General features: G+C 42.6%; 1 protein-coding gene across 5 annotated transcripts in view; it reads right to left on the bottom strand.

Moving 5' to 3' along the window:
- The window catches only part of PCYT1B (phosphate cytidylyltransferase 1B, choline), a 143608-nt gene that overhangs the window by 113627 nt on the left and 5996 nt on the right, over positions 1–23985 (bottom strand). For 2 of the 5 annotated variants that reach the window (XM_070289870.1, XM_070289872.1), the window contains exon 1: positions 3668–4013. The exons of 1 other annotated variant lie outside the window; for it this stretch is intronic. In XM_070289870.1, coding sequence (XP_070145971.1) covers positions 3668–3784 — 117 coding nt within the window. In that variant the 5' untranslated portion in view covers positions 3785–4013. Of the gene's footprint in view, positions 1–3667; positions 4014–23985 lie in introns of those variants that run through there. 2 more of the 5 variants (XM_070289869.1, XM_070289873.1) reach the window with 2 other exon arrangements.

Below are 23985 nucleotides of genomic sequence, written 5' to 3' on the forward strand. Positions count from 1 at the left end.
CACAGTACCTCTAGTATCTCTAGATTCCAGAGTACCACAGGGCTCAGAGCTTAGCATGTAGTAGGTACTCAATCACTGTGGGCAGCATTAACGCACATCACAATAAACAAACTTCACTATGAAGATTATATACCCAAACACAGGATTTCCCTGGTGGTCCTGCTGCTGCTGCGTCACTTCAGTCATGTCTGACTCTGTGCGACCCCATAGACGGCAGCCCACCAGGCTCCGCCATACCTGGGATTCTCCAGGCAAGAACACTGGAGTGGGTTGCCATTTCCTTCTCCAATGCATGAAAGTGAAAAGTGAAAGGGAAGTTGCTCAGTCGTGTCTGACTCTTAGCGACCCCATGGACTGCAGCCTACCAGGCTCCTCCATCCATGGGATTTTCCAGGCAAAAGTACTGGAGTGGGGTACCCTCGCCTTCTCCTCCCTGGTGGTCCAGTTGTTAAGACTTCGCCTTGCAATGGGGGGGGACTCAGGTTTGATCCCTGGTTGGGAAACTAAGATACCACATCCATGGAGTCACCAAGAACTTAGGGACTAAACAACAACAAAATCCTGTGGAGCAACTAAGCCCCCGCACCACAACTACTGAGCCTGCACACTCCAGAACCCATGTGCTGCAGCTCGAGAGTCTGTGTACTGTAATGAAATAGCCTGCGTGCCACAGTAAGACTCAATGCAGCCAAATAAATAATTTTTTAAATAATAATAATAATATATAGATAAACACATGTAGACAGAGATGCTTGTACATACCTTCTCAAGTGCCAGGCTCAATCACACACACAGTTCATCACAAAAAGGCCATTTTACACAATTGCTGAGATTTAAATAAAGTTTGTATCTATAAATGGTGACATTAAGTCACATTCTGGGACCTGCAATAAACCTTTAAGGCCCTTTATTTACCCAGAAATGTCCTTTTCTGTATCTCTAGGTAAAGTTAGAGTTTGGGGAACCAGTGTGTGCCTCAGTTAATACAATCACAACCACTCTGATAAATGCTACTCTCTTTTTGAAATAATGTTTTGTTATTGACCGTGGAGAAAGAAATGGCAACCCACTCCAGTATTCTTGCCTGGAGAATCCCATGGACGGAGGAGCTTTGTGGGCTACAGTCCACGGGTTGCAAAGAGTCGGACCCGGCTGAGCGACTTCACTTTCACTTTGTTATTGAGTCCTATTTTCTCTAAACTTTATGAATTCAAGTGGGTAACACGTGGGGGAAGGAGCCTGTCCTCTGAAGGGTTACCTTTCACGTCTTCCATGCACTTTCCAAAGCTAGTCAAGCAACTCAACAGTCAGACTCTGAGGGACCCACAATTGACTTGGGAAGACATGTTTGGTCCTGGGAGAAACACAGAATTCATATACTTTGAAATATGATGATATTAGCAAAGCTAAAGATCAATAGAAACCAGTAAAAAACATAAAAATGCTAATTTAATATTTTCATTTGCCACTCTCTTCAAACTTTGTTATTAAGTAGGTAATATGTGCCTTCGCTATTAAGTGTAAATCTAAATTTAGAATATACCCCTACAATGCAAATTTTGCTGATAAAAGGTGCTTCTAAAACTTAATAGTGGTTTATAAATTGGTAAATAGCCCCTATTTAAGCAGAGCCAATTTTTTATAGACCACAATAATGATGGACAACAGGGAAAATCTTTTATCATAGCAATCACTTTCACAGTTCAACTTCTGTATATCCTTCACATGCACGTGCACACACACACAGACACACATACAAGCCAGAACTGCCAAAAAGATGGGAGAAGAATGTACCTCACTTAGGGTGTGTCGGATGAGAACTTCCACTTTGCAGGTAGAGTTCTGGGTTCAGATCCCAGCTCTACAGCCCTTCAAAGCAGTGTGACTCTGGGGAAGTCACTTACTCTCTCTGAACCTCAGTTTCTTCATTTCTAAAATGGTGGGGAGGTGGAGGCGTAACACTGCCAGCTTTGCATGGATCTTGTGAGTTAACCTCCCAGATGAGCTGTCACAAGGGAAAGTGGAAAGTACTTGAACTTTCTTCCTTCCTTTGATTTCCTCTGCCCACCCTCTCAGGGAGAAGCAACCAAGGAGCAGAACAGCTAAAAGGCGGAAGAGAAAGGAAAAGAAGTGGGCACTGACACACGAACCAGAACTGGATGCCCCCTCTTTCTCTCCTGCCCTTTACCTGTCAGGAAGGTGTGTGATTAGAATTTGAACATCGAGTATAACGTTTAAAAAATATATTCTGGGTGATCTTGTAACAAGTATTTAAGGGTTAGTTTGTTGTTCTTGTCGTTTTGCACACGCCTTAACCAAGAGTTGTCTAGTGGTCCAAAGGAATCCCTTGGTAACAAACTTATTGGGATGGTTTGTATCCCATGAGAACACAGGTACTACCTTATGTATACTGTTCAGCAAGTGGCTTAAGCACTGGGGAGCAGTTAGTAGTAAAGGGTCCTAAGAAAATAGATCTTAAAAAAAAAATAGAAACATTAGTGAACAAAAGCCCACTATGCTCTAAGGCGACTTGTTTTCATGTTTTAGAAACCTGTCCTATCTCCTTCTGAACCCTTAGTAACCATTAAGAAGTAAGTTACAGGATAGACTAGACTTGGAATCTTATTTGGGAATCGCCTCATTTTGGGAGTTCACAGAAAATGCTATATCACAAACTCCTTTTTGTTTAAAAAAAAAAAACCAACAACAAACTTATTGCACTTTTAACACAGGGACGGAGGAGGGGGTGGCTATCACTAGAGAGAGGATAGCTCTAACTAGTCTGTCCCTTGGATCTGAGGGTTCTAAGAAAGGTCTCACCAAGTTCACCAAGACTTCAGGCCACCCCAAAACCCACTACCCATTTGGTGCTTTTGATTGCTGGAGGATACACGCTGAGGCGATTGAGAACCAGCCACCTTTCACATTTACTTAAGGAATCATGAGCAGTGGCAGAGAAGCTGATGAAATTTGGGATGCCATTCACTGAGATGCAAGGAAGCTTGAGTGCTGTTTCCACACTTTGATTATGAAAGGCATGCAGCCCCTTTCCAAGTAAATGTAGCTGTCCCCGGTTCCCACTACCCGAAGAGAAACCCTCGGCAGCACGCTCCGGAAATGTTTACATTTAAGATGCACATTATTTCTGAACACAATACTGAGGGACCCTTTCATTCATGTATTTTGAAATTTTCAAGCGAACGGGTAAGTTTGGCTTCCATGTCGTTCTCATTTTTCCAAAATTGACATTAAGCACCGAAATTAGTTGAGGACAGAATCATTCCTTAGCTAGAATTTAGAACTTAACAACGGACACTTCCCAAGCTTTGTGGAGAGAATACCATTTTAAAATTGTACCGTAGGAGCTTCATCTTTAGACGAGACTACACCTAAAAGAAGAAAAGCCCATCCCCTCCTCCCAAGGCACAAAAACAGCATAGCCCAAGCGGCCCGCTTCCTACCCAGCCAATACAATAATGCTTTGTAAGCTGAGAGCAGCGCCCGGTATAGAAGCTAAGTATAAACAGCTGAGAAGGATTAGGCGGTAGCTCCATTCTCATTTACATGAAAATCCTCTAAGCATTGCTTTCCTCACTGGCTGCGGGCGCAGAAGGAACTCTTTTGTGCCATAGCCACGCATACATTTGCATCCTTTGTCTTTACTTACCAGTCGAGGCTGTGGGCATGTGTGCTCTATTTCCTCCATGGTTTCTGAGGGAGGCTCATTGGAAAGGGATTTTGGGATACCTGTTTCTGACTCAGCATCAGTGGTAAGTACTGGCATGGCCAGTGAATGCTCCCTCCAGCTCTACACCCTCTGAGAGTCTCCTCCCAGGCAGCGAATGTTTTCTTTGTCACGTATTTTTCTCTTCTCCACCCATCCCCCTTCTTCATCCCTTCTGTCTTTTCCAGGGGGAAGTAAAGAGGTTACCCCCTAATCCCCCGCCCCTTTCCTCCTCCGAGAAACCAAAAGGCAAGGCCTCAGTTTATCACTATAACAACCAGACTGCACTGGAGCGGCGGGTGCGGGATACAGTACCTTATTTGCATGGAGCGCGCTGGTTGGCTACTGTCATCATAGTACCACTCCGCCGGGGAGCGGCCGGGCCCCATTGGCTGGCCGGCCGTGCCCACAGGGCCCGAACTTGCCGCTTTTGTTTCTTCTGTTTAATTCAGTTGCAAAGGTCTAGGACCATTCTGGGCCAGGGACCTCGGCTGCACAACCCAGATAAGGAAAAAACCGCGTCCTGAGATGCCCAGCACGCCTTGAGACAGAACGTAGCAGATCTCCACTGAAAAAGGACCAAGTCCCTGACAGGAGTGTTTGATGTGCTGTAGTGAGAATTTTGCCAAATAGGAGTCACCCTGAAGACAAAGCCACTTTTGAGTCCAAACTCCTTGTGCCCACAATTGCCAGCTGGCCTCGGAGGACATATCAGGGCAGTCATTGTGAGCACCTGAGTGTTCACCCCCTTGACTGCAACAATAGCACCGGCAGATCCCCTGAGGCAGTGTAGCCCTGGCATTTACCCCTGGGGCTGCTCTGGGAGGAACTTTGAAGAAGGTAGATTGTCTTTGACAACCTGCCTTCCACCTCTGACTGCCCTCCACAATTGCTTCCTCCCTCAGCCACTCTATCTCCCTCAACCTCCCCAGCTATTCTGAGTTTCCTCAAGGAGGTCTTGCTGTTGTCTGCCCTTCGATACACTCTTCCTTACACCTTTCCTTTGCTCCCATTCCCTAGGCACCCTGCTCTCAGCCAAATGCTCATGGCAATCACAGAAACATCCCAGATGGGGGTGGTAAAGATGATGTGCCTTAAAGTCTAAATCGTCCAGGAATAACCACCACTTTAGGAAGACTTTCTGGAGACGCACACCCAAAGGAAAGAACTTAAAAACATACTCATTACAGTGAAATATCACACTTTAAATAACATTAATAAAGATCATGATGTTGGAATTTGCTTGTGGTCCAGTGGTTAGGACTCCTTGCTCTCACTGACAAGGGCCGGGGTTCAATCCCTGGTCTGGGAGATAAAAATCCCACAAGCCCATAGGGTAGGGGGGGGGAAAAACCTTGGTAACTGTTAGCATTTATTAAGCACAAGCACAGTGCTAGGTACTTTACCTAGATCTTGTTTAATCTTCATAACAACCCAAAGAGGTCGATCTTATTATTATCCCCATTTTACTGGTGACAAAACTGAAATTTAGAGTAATTGTTCAGGGCCTCAAACTCACAAGCAGGGAAACTGGGATTGGAAGGATGCAGGGGTGAGAAGGTGGAAGGAGGCAGCAAGTGTACTGGTAGGAAAAATATCTAGGTAGAAATCCTTGGGCTTCTAAATCTTTCATTTTAATCTATAGTAGTGGTTTTCATCCAAGTATGGTCAAGGACCAGCAGCACCAACTTCAGCATCACCTGAGAATTTGTTGGAAATGTAAATTATTGGTCCCTCAAGACCTGGTTCAGTAGGTCTGGCTGGGACCAAAATTTGCATTTCTAACAAGATCCTAGGTGATGCTGATGCTGCAGGTTCAGGGGCCATACCTAGAGAACCAGTAGTCCAAAGGATGGGATAAGAACACCTGCCCTGCCTCCTTCATAGAATTGGGGAGAGCAAATAAGATATCACGTGAAAGCACTTTGTGAATTAGAATGTTCTATAGTCATGTAACGTGGCATTATTATTATGTTTTTAATCACTCTTCAAATTAGCAAAGAGAGCAAGCCTTACAAGAAAAACAAAATGGATTCTGCAGGAGATATTTATAGTTTGGTAGTTATAGATCCTGCAACTTCAAATCAGAGTGACATCACTTGGCATTGCTAGACTTAAGAGAACTTCAGTGATGCAGGAATTCCGGTGATAATTGGAATTATCAATATTGTAAAGTAATTAACCTCCAGTTAAAATAAATAAATTTATATTTTAGAAAAAGGGCATTCCTACCTTATCTGCCCACCTCAGTTCAGTTTAGTTCAGTTGCTCAGTCGTGTCCGACTCTTTTTGACCCCATGAATCGCAACACACCAGGCCTCCCTGTCCATCACCAACTCCCGGAGTTCACTCAAACTCATGACCATCCAGTCGGAGATGCCATCCAGCCATCTCATCCTCTGTCGTCCCCTTCTCCTCCTGCCCCCAATCCCTCCCAGCATCAGAGTCTTTTCCAATGAGTCAACTCTTCGCATGAGGTGGCCAAAGTACTGGAGTTTCAGCTTTAGCATCAGTCCTTCCAATGAACACCCAGGACTGATCTCCTTTAGGATGGATTGGTTGGATCTCCTAGCAGAACAAAATACCTCAAGCTGCAAGTTTGGCTCTCCCAACCCATTTTACTTGAAAGAGCCAACCCCTGTAATACATTAAGAGTCTCTTTCCCACCTGTACTAGGTGATATGGGAAGGAGATTGTCCATCCAGTCTTAATACTTTCATTCCCTCACAGTAGTGGCTCTCCCAAAGAGCAGTGCTGCAGCCCTGGGAACTTGTCAGAAATTCTCTGTCCCCACCCCAGACCTACTGAGTCAGAAACTCAGGTGGTAGAGGCCAGGAATCTGAGTTTTAATGAAACCTCTGGGTTTTGGAGGCATTCTGCCACACCCTAAAGTTTAAGAACCACTGCCTAAAGCCACAAGATCCACTGGAAATCACCTAGCCCCCAAACCTTCACTGTGCTCCAGGCCACTGAGCTCCCAGCTTGGTTCGTAATTGGTCCTCTAATTCCCCCTTCAGAGTGGGAGGCTCACCTGTGCCCATTTAGCAGAGTCTTGATGACTAGTGGAGTCCCTGTGAACCCCTCTTGCCCCAGAGCCTAGACTGTGTGTTTATCCTCCACCTTTTCTGTTGTCAGAGTGGGCAGGTACCCTCTTCTTCCCCTCTTCATTCTCCCCTGCCACATCAAAACAAGATGCTGCTTCTGCTTGAGATGTCTTCACTGTGTCACCCAAGTCAGACTTTTAGCTAATGGTGCCACTATGTGCTCTAGATCCAAGTCGAACCTGACACATTATCAGCCCAAGTCCTTGAACCTCAAAATTGGACCTCTACCTGCTGCAATGGTCAGCTCTATAACTAACTCCATTCCCACTAATCCTATCCCAGCCTGTCTTGGCTCCTCATGCTCCTCTTTCCACAGCCCAGTAGTTGAAACTCACAGATCTAAAGAGAAATAAACTCTTTCAGGCACTGGTCTGAGAGGGGCCTTTACCAGATTCACCCACTCTGGGGGTCAGTCTTGGCTGCTATTGCAACCTGATTCAAGAACTTCTTAATAATACCTGAATGGGTTATTGTAACGGGGCTTTGTGATGCTATTAGGATGATTAAGAATGACCAGTTAATTATATAATATGGAATTAAGTATTTCATAATCCTCTGGGGCAGGGGTCCCCATCCTGTGGGATCTGATGCCTGATGATGTGAGATGGAGCTGATGTAATAAAGTACAAAATAAATGTGATTTGCTTGAATCACTCCAAAACCATTCCTACCACCCTGGTCCATGGAAAAATTGTCTTCCATGAACCTGGTCCCTGGTGCCAAAAAGGTTGGGGACCATTGCTCTAGGGGATATATGGGAGGATGTCTATAAAGGGATAGCAGGAGGGAGGTTACTGGGGTTATGGAATTGTTCTGTATCCTGATTATAATAACAGTTACACAAATCTATACACAATGTTAACACTGTTTAAAAAAATAAAACTCCGTGGACGACATTGGTCAGTACATGCTACATACTTCAGAGAGTTCATACCCTTTGGCTGGCCCCAGAACTTTCCCTTGATAATTTATCCCCAAAGAAATAATCAGAAGCTCATAAATAGTTTCAAAGATGTTAATGCTGACTTATTTACAAAAGGCAAAAAAAAAGTGATACAATTTACAGCAATAGGAAAAAGTTAAAAATGAAATACATACATATGTTATTATACATGCATTAAGAATCATGTTTTGAAGAAAAACTAATGCTAGGGGGAAGTGTAAAGATTGTGTCAGGTGAGAAAATCAGGCCACAACATATGATTCTGGAAATAACCCCAATTTTGCGATATGTATTAATACATCCTAGGATAAAGCACTGGAGGGAAATAGATCACGATGTTAAAATGGAATTATGGGGGTTTGGGGCTTCTGTTTTACATTTTCCTGCCTATAACAAGTATTTTAAAATGAGCAGCTATTACCCCGATAGTTGCGGGGGTAATGAACATTATTACCCTTTCTCCCAAAAGGGATCAAGAGCCGGATACGGGGCACGCAGAGGTTAGCACACGAACAAACAGAAAGGTGCAGGGAGTCGGTGAAAGGAAACAAAGTTAAAAGTCAAGAGCGATGCTGGGGAGTCCTATCAGCAGTTAGCCGAAGCAAAGGGAGTGTGTTGGAGGCAGGGTGTTCAGAAAATCCCCAGGGAACTTTCGGGGACTGGGCTCTTGCATCTTGCAACCTTGCATCTTGCATCTTCATGAGAACTTGTTAGATTAGCGCTGCCCCTCCCGAGCACCACCATCTTTTCCAGCTACCATTTATCAAACGCCTCTTAGGCTCTTAGCACTATGCTAGGTACTTAGCGTGGGCTACTTGTAACCCCCTCAACAGCTGATCAGGTGAGGAAACCGAGTCATAGGACCTTTGCTTCAGCTAGGAAGAGACCTAAGTATGACATCATTCTTCCCGCAAGCGCTCTTCACTTCAACATCGCATTGCTGGAAATACTCTTCCCAAAGATCTGCAGGGAAAAACTAAAATAATCTGTTTGGACCAGAAACTGTCCGAGCATTGCCTGATGCCTCAGGACTTCCCTTTGTTGTCAATGGGCAGCCAGCACCTGCATCTCTGCTGAGGGATTTATCTAGCCGCCGAAAGCCCCGCCCTCAGCCTCCCCGAATGTAACCTTTCGGCGAGGCTGAAGGGCCAGAAAAGGAACCACCCACACCCCCAAGAGCTCTCAGCCAATGACTGAGAGGACTCAGTGTATAAACACCCTACTGCGAAGATCCCCTGGAGGAGGAAATGGCAACCCACTCCTGTATTCTTGCCTGGGAAATCCCGCGGACAGAGGAGCCTGGCGGGCTACAGTCCATGGGGTCGCAAAGAGTCGGACACGACTGAGTAAGCACGCACCCACACACTCAGTCCTCAAGTGGGATAACTGAGTCTACACTGTTCTACACTGACTGCCAGAGTTCCCCAGGGGGATTAAGTTCAACTTCCCACGGTGGTAGCTGCTTGACATAGGCCGCAAATTGTACTGGTTGTCTTCCTTTCCTTGGCTCCCTTGCCCACACTCCTGTGGGTGTTGCCCAGATTCACCTCCCCATTTAACTACTTGAACTTGAATTCTTGTCTCAGGGTCTGCTTCTAGGGGATCTACAACTAATACCATTTCAGAGTCCCATCATAAAGTTCTAACATGATGTATTTCTTATGGCAAATACCTTTCATATCCTCGTCACATGTGGATAAAAATGAGTCTTAACAACGTATGCCTATTTTTTAAAAACCAGGCATTACATTTATGCTTGTTCTTCTTTAAGAATATCTTTCCCTTTTCCTCCATCTTTAATCCAGTCATGCTCCTATAAATTTTATATCCATTGTACACAAATGTTATGTCAACTATACTGAAAATCTTAAAAGTTTGTATGTACCTATATACATTATACTGCCTTTCAGGGTGAGGGGGTAGGGATGGGAGATGTGCCTCAAGGCTTTCAGGATCTTAGTTCTTAGACCAGGGATTAAAACCGGGCCCTCAGCAGTGAAAGTGCCAAGTCCTAACCACTGAACCACCAGGGAATTCCCTATAGTGATCTTGATATTTATCAAGAAGGCCATATGTGAAAACTTCCTTCATTCCAAATCCTCCCCCCGCTTACCAGCACTCCTGAGTTCACTATTTCTTCCTCTTTTCCTTTACCCTTCATTTTCTTCATCTTCTCAGATTTGCCTCTGATAAGGTATATGACTACAAGGAAAGGACATGGAAAGAACAAGTTCATGGAACTTAAGGTTTCCTGGAAGCCACTGTGACCATCTATGGAATGTTTTGACTTTCATGGCTCTATATTGAATCAGTTTCCCAATTTTCTACATGTAGCTGACAGTTTGGACCTAAAATCTGATGTAGCCCAGGAAAAAAAAAAAAGTTCACCGTCTAAGTAATGAAACTCAGGATTTACTCCTTTTCACTCACTCCAGGGAAACTGTGGTGATAAAAGTTTTGGGTAAAGCCTTTCACCCCTCACTTGTTTCTTCTACACAGTGGATTCTATCATCTAGGACTGACAAGTTTTAATACTGAAAATTTTCAAATGAGCAAACAGATTCAGAGAGGTTAAGTAACTTGAGCAAGGTCATAGAGTAAGTGGCAGAAGTATACTTGAGTCCAGGTCCTCCTGAAGCAAAGTTCAGCTCTTTTCTACCAGACTACACTGCCTTACTTAGATTTGTTAACAAGGTCGCTGAGTTAACTTGTGCATATCTCGTCACCCCAAATAACCTCTCCACCTCTTTAATATTGAATCCATGTAACATGAAGCACTCTTCACTTGTATTCATTCAGTTCATTTCCTAACTCTGAAACCCCAGACCTGGACTCATTGTAGGGGCTCTAGTTTACAGACGCATTGCCCAATTCACCGGTGGGTCAAGAAGGAGGTTGATACAGGCCATTAGGGGAAAAAATAATGATGGGACAGAAAAAGCAAAAAACTTTTTGTTTGAAAAACAAACTCAAGAAGCTAGAAAGTGCTTTATTTTATTCTTGACATGGATTTTCTTCTTTTTCCAGCTTCTAGAATAACCAGAAAAGAATTATCCCATTCATTTGACCAGAATTTATTGAGTCTGTTATGCAGAGTTTTAAGGGGCTAGGGAGCAACTGCACAGACTCAACATGAGAAACCTACTGCATGAATGAAAATGCCATTCACAAAATGTCACCTATCATCTTATATTATAAAGAAATAAATATTTGACATAAGTCAGAGAGATGAGCAGGAAGGAGCACCAGTTCTTAGCATTCATGGACACCAGACTGTAATGGTTGTGCCTATGTTTGAGAAGATCCTAAAAGAGAGAAGTTGTTTTTATCAAAATGAGATGTATTTATCTAAATGCTGATGTAAAATCAGTTGTAAATATGATATGTTTTGTTTTGCTCTAGCAAAACAGATATGATAGCAGCTTTTGTGCATAAATTAAAGTTGCCCTTAACTAGAATAAATCATTCTTATTGACATTAGCAGCTGTGTAGTCAGTAAAGAATTATTGTTGCTATTACTTGGTGGTATTTATAAACACTTTTATTTTCCAAGTGCTTTATAATCACTTATTGTCTAATTAATATCTAATCATCTGTTTACAAGTAATAATCACGCATGTAGAGCAGTTTAATCAAAACTCCAAATGCAGCCACCATCATACTTGAGAATGTTATGTAAATTTTGGTCCCTCCTTGACGGGGCTTGGGTCCAGACATATGGCCAAAACAGATAATACAGCAGAAAAAAATGAATAAAGATTCCTCACTTGGATTTGAGCATAATTTGGAATCACAGCTTTTTGCATGCCAAATATATTATCTGAATGTCAGCGGGTAAGAATATAGGTAATTTTCAATGCTTAATGGCTCAATTACACAGTTTATATAAAATTTTTTTTTAATTTAAGGCACAAAACTGGATGATAGTTTATAATACATGCTCAAGGGCAGGCACCAATTTAACATGGGAACTGTTAGTTAATCACTGTTTCAGTGATTTTTCAGGAAAAGAGATCAAATGTAGCAAAGGTGGCTTGGGGACCTTCAAGGTTAATCTATCCAGGTTCACGTGTAGACGAAGCTAGCCAGTACAAACCCCTGCCATTCTTAATTATCCACTGTATATGGATGTACTGCTGTCTCCCTTGGGTCTCCCCAAGTGTTATTCTATAAGCAATTATGGGAACCACGAAAGCATTTTTTAAGCAGATGAATGATATGCATACTAATCCAGCCTTTTTCCTCTAGGCTAAATTTTCCTACAAGTTGAATTGCTGAGTCAGAGGACGTGCATTTTTAAGGTTTTATATACATTTTTGGGGTTACTTTATTGAGTTGTCCTCCAGAATATGACACTATTTGTCCTCCAAATCAACACTTCTTCTGATAATCCCCAAGAGGTACCTTTCTTGGTTATTGATCTGCCATTACCAGTGTTCTTCCTTCTTGCTTTCTCACCAGGCATAGTTTCCCAGTACTGCAGCAAATACTGCAGGATCCTGCAGGATCCAGAAGGCCTGATGTGCTATAAATGTGCTTGACTGGCAAGGGAGGCATCAAGACCATCTGATGTCAAGATGGATAAATTCATTCACAAGTAAACTATTATTACACTCCTTGGACTTTAAACTAATTCATTTTTGAATAGCTTGGACTCTAAAGTGAAATTTTCATCTTGCGAACTCTGTGCAATCTTTGAATGCTCAAAGAGAGATTTGGTTTAACCTAAGGTATTAGTTTCCTATTGCTGTTATAACAATTTACCACAAATACAGCGGCTTAAAACACCACAAATTTATCATCTTAAAGTTCTTAAAATTGCCATAGGTGATTTAAAGTGCCTATACTTAGTGGGCTAAAGTCAATATATCAGCAAGACTGCCTTTCTCCTGGAGCCTCCAGAGGTGGCTTTTTCCAGCTTCTAGAACTGCCAGCATTACTTGGCTCACACCCCTCTTCCTTCCATCTCAAAAACAGCAGTTGCACCCCTCCAGCCTCTGCTTCAGTAGTCACATCCCTTAACTCTCCTGCCTGCCTTTTTCCCTTGAAAAGACCCCTGTGGGACTTCCCTGGCAGTCCAGTGGTTGAGAATCCACCTGCCATTGCAGGGGACGCAGAGAAACAGGATTCTACATGCCTCGAGGCAACTAAGCCCGCATACCACAACTACTGAGCGCTCGCCATTTGGAGCCCGAGCACCACAACTAGAGAGAAACCCATGCACCCCAAGGAAGAGCCCGCAGGCCACAAGGAAGATCCACGTGCCACAACTAAGACCCAACACAGCCAAATTAATAAATACACATATATATTTTTTTAAAAAGACCCTTGTGATGACACTGGGTCCACGTAGGTAATGCAGGATACTTATTCCCTTCACAAGACCTTTAACCTAATTACATCTGTAAAATCCCTTTTGCCATGAAAAGTGACACATTTCCCAGGTTCTGGGAATTAGGATGTGGCCATCCTGAGGGGGAGGGTACATCATTCTGCCTATCACACTTTCCTTAGCATGAGCTGGACCTGGTATCTCATCTCCAGATATTGGAATAATACATTGCCTGTAATTTTAATACTTAGTAATTTATGAAACTGTACTCTGTGTCAGGCATAGGCACTATACCAGGTTTGCAGGAAAGAATCAATGATTAGAGTGGAGTTTCAGACTCAGGTCTGCTGGACTTCAAAGCCCCTCCTCACCACGTGCTTCGTCTGTAGCTCATTTCCCATGCTCTGCTTGGTTCGCTCTCTTTGGCTAGCTTTCTGGTTGAAAGCTTTGCATTTAGTTTGACATTAAATGGTACAACCTAGCTAGATAAAACCTTTTATTAGGCCCCTATAAATCTCCTATTGGACTCATTCAGTAGGTGCCAGTGGAGGAGGTCATCTTGAAACACTCCTTCAATTTGGTGTCTTCACGTCTTCTAATAAATCTTCAAAAAAGTGGCATCAGATGGGCTCTTCCTCCATCATACAAGCAGAAGTGGACCCCCCCACCCCAGGTTATCTTCTGTGAGTGAAATGTTAATCTCTGAATAATCTCAGGTGGTGCTGGTGAAAGCTGATCATTCCAAAGGCCCCCATGTATCAATATACCAAGTATCTTATTCTTGAAAACAGACAGCCTAACACTGGACTGGAAGAAACACAAGCTGGAATCAAGATTGCCAGGAGAAATATCAATAACCTCAGACATGCAGATGACACCACCCTTATGACAGACAGTGAAGAGGAACTAAAAAGCCTCTTGATGAAAGTGAAAGTGGAGAGTGAAAAAGTTGGCTTAAAGCTCAACATTCAGAAAACTAAGATCATGGCATCTGGTCCCATCACTTCATGGGAAATAGATGGGGAAACAGTGGAAACAGTGTCAGACTTTATTTTTTTGGGCTCCAAAATCACTGCAGATGGTGATTGCAGCTATGAAATTAACAGACACTTGCTCCTTGGAAGGAAAGTTATGACCAACCTAGATAGCATGTTCAAAAGCAGAGACATTACTTTGCCGACTAAGGTCTGTCTAGTCAAGGCTATGGTTTTTCCAGGAGTCATGTATGGATGTGAGAGTTGGACTGTGAAGAAAGCTGAGCACTGAAGAATTGATGCTTTTGAACTGTGGTGTTGGAGAAGACTCTTGAGAGTCCCTTGGACTGCAAGGAGATCCAACCAGTCCATTCTGAAGGAGATCAGCCCTGGGATTTCTTTGGAAGGAATGATGCTAAAGCTGAAACTCCAGTACTTTGGCCACCTCATGCAAAGAGTTGACTCATTGGAAAAGACTCTGATGCTGGGAGGGATTGGGGGCAGGAGGAGAAGGGGACGACAGAGGATGAGATGGCTGGATGGCATCACTGACTCGATGGATGCGAGTCTGAGTGAACTCCGGGCATTGGTGATGGACAGGGAGGCCTGGCGTGCTGTGACTCATGGGGTCACAAAGAGTCGGACACGACTGAGCAACTGAACTGAAATGAACTGAACACTTTAGGGGGTATAAATTCATGTCTTAATAAAGTTTCTCACCATCTCTGCTTCACTCCACAAGGTTCTCAGCCTTGGCTATACATCAGAGTTATCAGCAGACCTGGGGAGGGAGGTTTTCAAACCCCGAGGCTGTATTCCCACTCCCTAGATATTCTGGCCTACTTGGCCTGTGACACAGTATCAGAACTTTTAAAGATACAAAACCAAAAAATTAAAGTTGAGAACCACTATGGTGAAACAGATATGGTGAGAGACTTAACTAAGACATGGGTTTTGACTCCCAAACAGTTTAAGCCTTCTTTTTTCCAAGACTCTATTTTGTTTGCATTGAAAGAAATAAGCCCCACTAGTGTATGTGTCCCAAGAAGCTGGCTATGTACAAACCTTCCTTATGTCTAAAAGCAATCATTTTAAACCTAATCTGTTTAAGTGCCAGAAGAGAGGTTATATCGAATGACTCACTAATGGTGCTTGAGAGAACTATATACACAGAAGCCCATCCTTGCTGTAAGAAGAAATTCTCTTGAGTAAGCAAGTAAGCAAGCATGGGATAAACACTTTCAAAGAAAAATAATCCTTTATTTCTGCAAAATAGTCTTAACCTCACCACACCATTCAACCATAAGAACTAAAAAGAATTAGCTAAACTAAACTAAAAAGAACTAAAAACTATTAGCATTAAACCATGGCAGTCCCTAGCACAAATAATACCACCATTGCTATACAGTAGGTTCTCATTCGATCATTCTTGAAGCTCGATGAGAAGTACACGAACAGGACAAATGGGAAGGGACTGCTTTGTCTAATTTTGCATGTTTGAAATTTTCCATAATAAAGTATTTTTTGAAAGTTAAAATTTGGTCACTGTTTATTAGTTGTCTAGCACTGTAAGTGCCTGTACTAAGGCAATGTATATAAATGCACAAAGTTTGCCATCAGACTTCTAGATTCACTGCTAAATTACAAACTGGTGTTCTTCAGCAAATGACCTAACATCTTTCAGCCTCAGTTTCCTCACCAATAAAGTAAAGCTAATTACATCCCTGAAGGCTTTGTAGAGAAAAAAATATAAGTAAAGTGCTTAGCTGAGTGCCTTAAATAAATACCTTTTTTAGACCTCCTTCCTTTGTTTTTGTTTTTGTTTTTGTTTTTATTTTGTCTGCTACTTTTCAATATAGAAATGCAAGGAGCCCTTCATGTCACCTAGACAAGTAATATTGACTCAGTCCATTTCTTTTCACATGATTCCCTGGAAAATGTAGACAGCCTGGTATGTTTGTTTCCAAGGGTTTAAAACAGCAAGCAAACTCTGGAGAGATCCAGGGAATGAGGAGTGAGAAAGAACATATGTAGTTAACTCAGTTTTCAGTCAAGGGTGGTTTTGTCCCACAAGGGATATTTAACAATGTCTAGAGACAAACTGTGGAAAATTCTTTAAGAGATGGGAATACTAGACCACCTGACCTGCCTCTTGAGAAATCTGTATGCAGTTCAGGAAATAACAGTTAGAACTGGACATGGAACAACAGACTGGTTCCAAATAGGAAAAGGAGTACGTCAAGGCTGTATATTGTCACCCTGCTTATTTAACTTATATGCAGAGTACATCATGAGAAACGCTGGGCTGGAAGAAGCACAAGCTGGAATCAAGATTGCCAGGAGAAACATCAATAACCTCAGATATGCAGATGACACCACCGTTATGGCAGAAAGTGAAGAACTAAAGAGCCTCTTCATGAAAGTGAAAGTGGAGAAAAAAGTTGGCTTAAAGCTCAACATTCAGAAAATTAAGATCATAGCATCTGGTCCCATCACTTCATGGCAAATAGATGGGGAAACAGTGGAAATAGTGACAGACTTGATTTTGGGGGGCTCCAAAATCACTGCAGATGGTGACTGCAGCCATGAGATTAAAGGACGCTTACTCCTTGGAAGGAAAGTTATGACCAACCTAGACGGCATATTAAAAACCAGAGACATTACTTTTCCAACAAAGGTTTGTCTAGTCAAGGCTATGGTTTTTCCAGTAGTCATGTATGGATGTGAGAGTTGGACTGTGAAGAAAGCTGAGCACTGAAGAATTGATGCTTTTGAACTGTGGTGTTGGAGAAGACTCTTGAGAGTCCCTAGGACTGCAAGGAGATCCAACCAGTCCATCCTAAAGGAGATCAGTCCTGGGTGTTCATTGGAGGGACTGACGTTGAAGCTGAAACTCCAATACTCCATGGCCACCTGATGTGAAAAACTGACTCATTTGAAAAGACCCTGATGCTGGGAAAGATTGAAGGCAGGAGGAGAAGGGGACGGCAGAGGATGAGATGGTTCGATGGCATCACCGACTTAATGGACATGAGTTTGAGTAAATTCCGGGAGTTGATGATGGACAGGGAGGCCTGGCGTGCTGCAGTCCATGGGGTTGCAGAGTCAGACACGACTGAGTGACTGAACTGAACTGAACTGAGAGATATTTTTGGTTGTCACAAGCTGGGTGGAAGGGTGCTACTGGCATCTACTGGTTAGATACCAGAGATGCTACTAAGCATCATACTGTATGCCCAGGGTTGCTCCCCACAACAAATAATTATCTGGCCCAAGATACCAGCAGTACCAAGGCTGAGAAACCCTGGGCTGATGTGACTAAAACTCCTTAATGAAGCTTTTCCTAGATAATTAACTTTGCCTGTTCGTCTTATCTGACGCATAAAGGTTATTAAAGGCATGCTCAGGAGAAATCATTCAAGATGTGATTACTCTATCTCTGTGGCCCTAATTTGTTATTCATTTCCTTATGAGAAAAGAAAAATCTGAGTAGTATTCTGATTTTATTGCCTTTGAGTTTCAAAGAGCAAGCTTGAAGCATGCACTGATTACCTTCTTAATTAATAGACTGCAAAGGCAGGGCATCACTTTATTAACTAGTGGGAAGGATGTACTATCTCCCAACAACTCGTGGTCTTTATTCCCCACTGTTGTGCCACTGGGGGAAAATTGAGATGAAGAAGTTTCAGACTGTTCCCAAACAGATATATTTCTCTTGTTAAAATGGCCCATTTCAGTGTAGATGACACCTTCCTACCAAGATATTATTAAATAGAATCATCCCCTTTCTAAAGTCAGAATACCTGAGGTCAAGACCACAGTACCACAGGTGCTGAAGGAAAGAGGTAAATGGTGGTAACTGTGTATTTAACTGGCAAGCAATAGTCAGGCTATTTCTGTGAGAGATGTTTTAGGAGGCAGTTGTTTAGTAGCTTCAGTCGTGTCTGACTCTTTGCGACTGACTATAGCCCACCAGGCTCCTCTGTCCATGGAATTCCCAGGCAAGATACTGGAGTCGGTTGTCATTTTCTCCTCCAGGGGATCTTTCCAACCCAGGGATCAAACCTACATCTCCTGTGTTGGCAAGTGGATTCTTTACCACTGCACCACCTGGGAAACCCTTTAGGGGACAGGGAGTGGGGTAAAAATCTTTGAGAAGAAAAAAAGGGTGGGGGGAAATCTGGACAGGTGGTAGAAGGGCTTAAGGATCTATGATGTGGTTCCTATTTCTTTATTTCTACCTCACCCCATCCCATCCATTCTCTGAAAACTGCCCCACCCCACAGCCTAGGGAATTGGGTTAGGACACCCAGTTAAGAGAACCAATCCAGGCCTATTCAGCGGTTTCTCAGATCCTCAGATTCCCTCTTTCAGGAATTAGAACTAAGAGATAGAGACTGAGTGGGTCTGGAGCTGAGTTGTAGGCAGTATGTCCACAGATGACTCTTAAGGACAAGAACCAGAAGAGCTTGAGAAGCCCTCAGGGGTTATCTGTGGACATACTACCTACAACTCAGCTCTAACCATCCATGTCTGAGACAGATGTGTCCACATCCCTACCAAGAGATGAGACTAACATGAGAAATGAAGCTGAGAGCTGTCTACAGGGAAAGGCCACTTAACAGACATTTGAGCTCCATGCCCAGGAGGGTCAAGGGATGACACTCTGCCCCAGAGACCAGCTCACAATAAATTCCCTTTCTCAGAAATCCTGTAAGTAGTTCTAGATATACCACACTTCTAATACTTTCATATATAGTCTTACAACTGTTTTGTGTAATATTGAATTATTGTTTATCTAATCATGTTAGCTAATTCTTATTTGTAACTTTTATACTTATGTCTCATTTTGTCAATTAACTTACCAACTGGACTTGGAAAGATCAGTTCCTACTCTCAGGGTCCATCCACTTTCTTATATCATCCTCAACCCACTCAGACTGGCTTCCACCACTCCACTAAAACTGAATTATGTTTCTATGTGTTTCTTAGATGCACAGAAAGATCTTTCCGAGCAGCAGATCTTGATTAGGAGAGATTTCATCTCCTTACCCCCAAGGTGATTTTGCAGTGTCTGTCTTGATGGTCAGAAGTTGGAGGATGCTACTAGCATCTGATGTGTAGAAACCAGAGATGCTGCTAAACATATTGCAATTCACAGGAAAATCCCACACAACAGTTATCTATCCCCTAACTGTCAATAATGCCAAGCTGAGAAACCTTCAGTTCAGTTCAGTCACTCAGTCGTGTCTAACTCTTTGTGACCCCATGGACTGTAGCACACCAGGCCTCCCTGTCCATCACCAACTCCTGGAGTTTACTCAAACTGATGTCCATTGAGTTGGTGAGTTGCCATCTAACCATCTCATCCTCTGTCATCCCCTTCTCCTCCCACCTTCAATCTTTCCCAGCATCAGGGTCTTTTCAAATGAGTCAGTTCTTCGAATCAGATGGCCAAAGTATTGGAATTTCAGCATCAGTTCTTCCAATGAATATTCAGGACTGATTTCCTTTAGGATGGACTGAGAAACCTTGCTCTAGGGCAAAGAAGTGTCTTTGAGACATAATAACACAATTCAAAATGGGCAACAAATTTGAATAGACATTTCTCCAAAGAAGATATACAAATGGCCAATGAACGTGTTAAAAAATGCTCAACATCATAAGCCATTAGGGAAATGCAAATCAAATCCCCAAGGAGATGCCACTTCACACACACTAGAAAGGGTATAATTTTTTTCAATGGAAAATAACAAGAATTGATGAGTACATGGAGAAATTGGAACCCTCACACATTGATGGTGGGAATGTAAAATTGTGCAACCTCTTTGGAAAACAGAGTTTAAAAGTTCCTCAAAAAGTTAAATGTCGAGTTACCACTTAAATTACCAATTCCACTCCTAAGAGAATTGAAAATATATGTCCACAAAAAAACATGTACATGAATGTCATAACAGCATTGATCACTTTAAACCAAGATGTGAAAACACCTGTATGTCCTTAGATGGTGAATGGAGAAACAAATGGGGGTATATTCATACAATGGAATATTATTTGGCCACAAAAAGAATGGAGCACCAATATATGCTACAACATGACTAAATCTTGAAAACATACGCTAAGTGAAAGAAGCCAGACATAAAAAAACACATATATTGTATGATTTCATTTATCTGTAATGTCTACGATAGGTAAATCCATAGGACAGAAAGTAGATTCATGGTTGCCTGGTGCTGGGGATATGCCGAGGGAATGGAGAGTGACTGCTAATAAGTACAGGGTTTCTTTTGGGGGATGATGAAAGTGTTCCGAAATTAAATTGTGTTCATGGTTACAGGACCCTGTGAATATGCTAAAAAAAATTGACTTCTATACTTTAAAATGTAAATTACATCTTTGAAAGAATGTCTCTTTCTATCTCTGGAGGGCCTACCCCAAAGTAGGTACTCATTAAATAAGGCAGTACATCTGAGACATGGAGGACAAAAATATTACCAACGTATTAACATTTTTTTTTTTTTGCCTAAAAAGAAACAGTAGCGGACTTCCCTGATGACCCAGTGGTGAAGAATCTGCCTGCCAATGCAGGAGACACGTGTACTATCCCTGGTTTGGGAAGACCACATGCCCACATGCTGCAGGGCAACTGAGCCCATGCACCACAACTACTGAGCCTGAGCTCTGCAGCCCGGGAGCCACAAATACCGAAGCCCAGGAGCCTAGAGCCAGTGCTCCACAACATGAGAAGCCCCCACAATGAGAAGCCTGTGCACCACAACTAGAGAGCAGCCCCCTCTCACTGCAACTAGACAAAGCCAGCACACAACAGAGACGATCCAGTGCAACCATAATTAAACAAATAAATAATTTTAAAAAAAGAGTTACCTAAATTTTCCCCCAAATCTATTTATGCTCATTGTACTTGTGGTTGGAAAGATATCATTTAATTAAATGTTATATAAATGATGAGAAGGTGAAGGTGAAGTTGCTCAGTCGTGTCCAACTCTTTGGGACCCTGTGGACTGTAGCCTACCAGGCTTCTCCATCCATGGGATTCTCCAGGCAACAATACTGGAGTGGGTTACCATTTCCTTCTCCAGGGGATCTTCCTGACCCAGGGTTCGAACCCAGGTCTCTCGCATTGGAGGCAGACGCTTTAACCTCTGAACCACCAGGGAAGCCCTAAAGAAACTAAATTGTTTTATAAAGAAAAGATAGTCATGGGATTTTTAGCCTCCAATTAAAATAAATTTTTTTAAAAACTCATAAAAATAAAATTAATTGTTATTAAATTAGGTGAGAACAAGACTACTGTAAAAGATAGGGACAAAATTCCCCCAAATCTAGGATTCCACACGCAGAGTGTTTTCAGAGTATCTCGACTTTTCACTTCATTTAGAATCCACCAAAAATGGAAACCAGAGACATTGCCTATATGTATGCCTGCACAGTGGTAAGGAATCTGCCTGCCAATGCAGGAGACATGGGTTTGATCCCTGGGTGGGGAAGATCCCCTGGAGCAGGAAATGGCAACCCACTCCAGTATTCTTGCCTGGAAAATTCCAAGGACAGAGGAGATTGGCAGGCTATAGTCCATGGGGTTGCAAGTCAGACATGACTCAACGACTAAGCATACATGTAATGAAGAAAACAGAGAGCTCTAATCAGTGGCCCAATTAAAGCATCAACAACTTAATACCATATTTATTTTAAATTTACACAAAATATTTAGTGTATATATTTATCACTTTTTAAAACAAGTCTCCATTTTAACCATTTTATTTTTCAGTTAACCCACTGGTCTGTACTGTATAGGGTAAGAAGTCTGTCTTCTGTGCTTCCTGGTGATTATAACTCTCTCCTACCTCATATAATGAAGAAAACCCTACAAAACTCTTTGATTAATGTTCCATTTTTGTCTTGAATTCCATGTGTGATATTTAAGAAAATCTTTTCAATTGTCATCCTAAGGAAAAGTGTGATAGTCAAATGGAAAAGCATTTATGAGGCAAATCTGTGTACAAGTCTTAGCCATCTCTCTCGAAGGCTTATCCAACTCTGCCCATCTCTGGGCAACTGAGAAAGTTGTAGAGAGTGAGTCTGCCATCTTTGCTATCTCTAAGCAGGTCCCACATGGCCTTCAGGTATCACAAACCTCTAGCAATCCGAAGAGTCTGGCAGGATTTAGGGTGGAGAGCCTTGAAAACAGCTTCCCAGGTGGCGCTAGTGGTAAAGAACCTGCCTGCCAATGAAGGAGACGTAAGAGACTCGGGTTCAATTCCTGGGTCCGGAAGATCCCTTGGAGGAGGAAAGGGCAACTCACTCCAGTATTCTTGCCTGGAGAATCCCATGGACAGAGGAACCTAGCGGGCTATAGTTCATAGGGTCGCAAAGAGTCAGACACCACTGAAGCAACTTAGCACTCATGCACGCCTTGTAAACAGTGATTTGTAAACAGTGATCATGTCTTTGTTGCTCTTGTTAATAATAATAATGTCAATAAATTTAGAGGCTGGAGTCAAGTTGAAGTTGGTTCACCCAACACTGATCTATGATTCAAAGGCTGAGTTGAAATTCACTCAGTCTACTAGATGACCTTAGATGGACAAATTCAGGACTCTCCCCGGACAAGGAGAATACAGAATAAACAGCGATTTAAATTTCTTTCACTCATTCAACAAACATTTACAAAGCATCTACAGTATGTCAGGAGCCAGGTATCTAAGACAAATGTGATAGCCTCTACTCTTAAACAATATAGAGCAAAAAATATATATGTAGGGCAAAAGAAGAAGTGAAGTCGCTCAGTCATGTCCAACTCTTTGCAACCCCATGGACTGTAGCCTACCAGGCTCCTCAGTCCATGGAATTTTTCAGGCAAGAGTACTGGGGTGGGTTGCCATTTCCTTCTCCAGGGGATCTTCCTGACCCAGGGATCGAACCCGTGTCTCCTGAATTCCAGGCAGACGCTTTACTGTCTGAGCCACCAGGGAAGCCCAAAGTCTTTTGGTAGCGCAAAGTTTTTCTTTTTTGACTGTGTCATGCAGCTTGTGAGATCTTAGTTCCCTGACCAGAGATGGAACCTGTGTCCCATGCAGTGGAAGCACAGAGTCCTAACCACTGGACCACCAGAGAATCCCCCTCCCTTTCAAGGGCAAACTCTTAAAAGATTGAGGTTTTTTAGGAAATATGATGGTACTGTTAAAAATTCTAATCACACTAGTTTTTGCTTTCAAAAGAATTATTTAAATTCTTCTATATTTTTTGTTTCTATCTTAATGGAATGAGGCTGAAGCTGAAGCTCCAATACTTTGACCACCTGACGTGAAGAGCTGGCTCAGTGGAAAAGACGCTGTTGTTGGGAAAGATTGGAGGTAGGAGGAGAAGGGGACAACAGATGATGAGATGGTTGGATGACATCACCGACTCAGTGGACATGAGTTTGAGCAATCTCCCGGAGATGGTGGAGGACAGAGAGGCCTGGCATGCTGCAGTCCATGGGGTCACAAAGAGTCGGACATGACTGAGGGACTGAACTGAACTGAACTGAACTGAAGGTTTCTCAACTTTGGCATTATTGATATTTAGTGACTGTAAAACAACAATGGAATGAGGAAGACAGATTTGAAACATGGTTCCTTTTTGTCCTGGGTCATCCTTTCCAGTTTCTAAAATTCCTTTTCTCTTTCTCTATATGGTGTGGGTGGGTGTGTGTGAGGGAGAGGCAGACAGACAGAGACAGAGAGAGACAAAGCGGCAGGGGGGTGATTGATAGTTTTTGAAAAGACAGAGAACTTAAAAAACGTCCTAATACCTGGGGCAAGATTGAAATAAAGAGTATGTTTTCACGTTATGAGGTCTCATTGTGAGCATGGGGCAAGATTAATTTTAGGCCAGATCTTGTATAT

This window comes from Ovis canadensis, chromosome X (genome assembly GCF_042477335.2).
Source record: "Ovis canadensis isolate MfBH-ARS-UI-01 breed Bighorn chromosome X, ARS-UI_OviCan_v2, whole genome shotgun sequence".
NCBI lineage: Eukaryota > Metazoa > Chordata > Mammalia > Artiodactyla > Bovidae > Ovis > Ovis canadensis.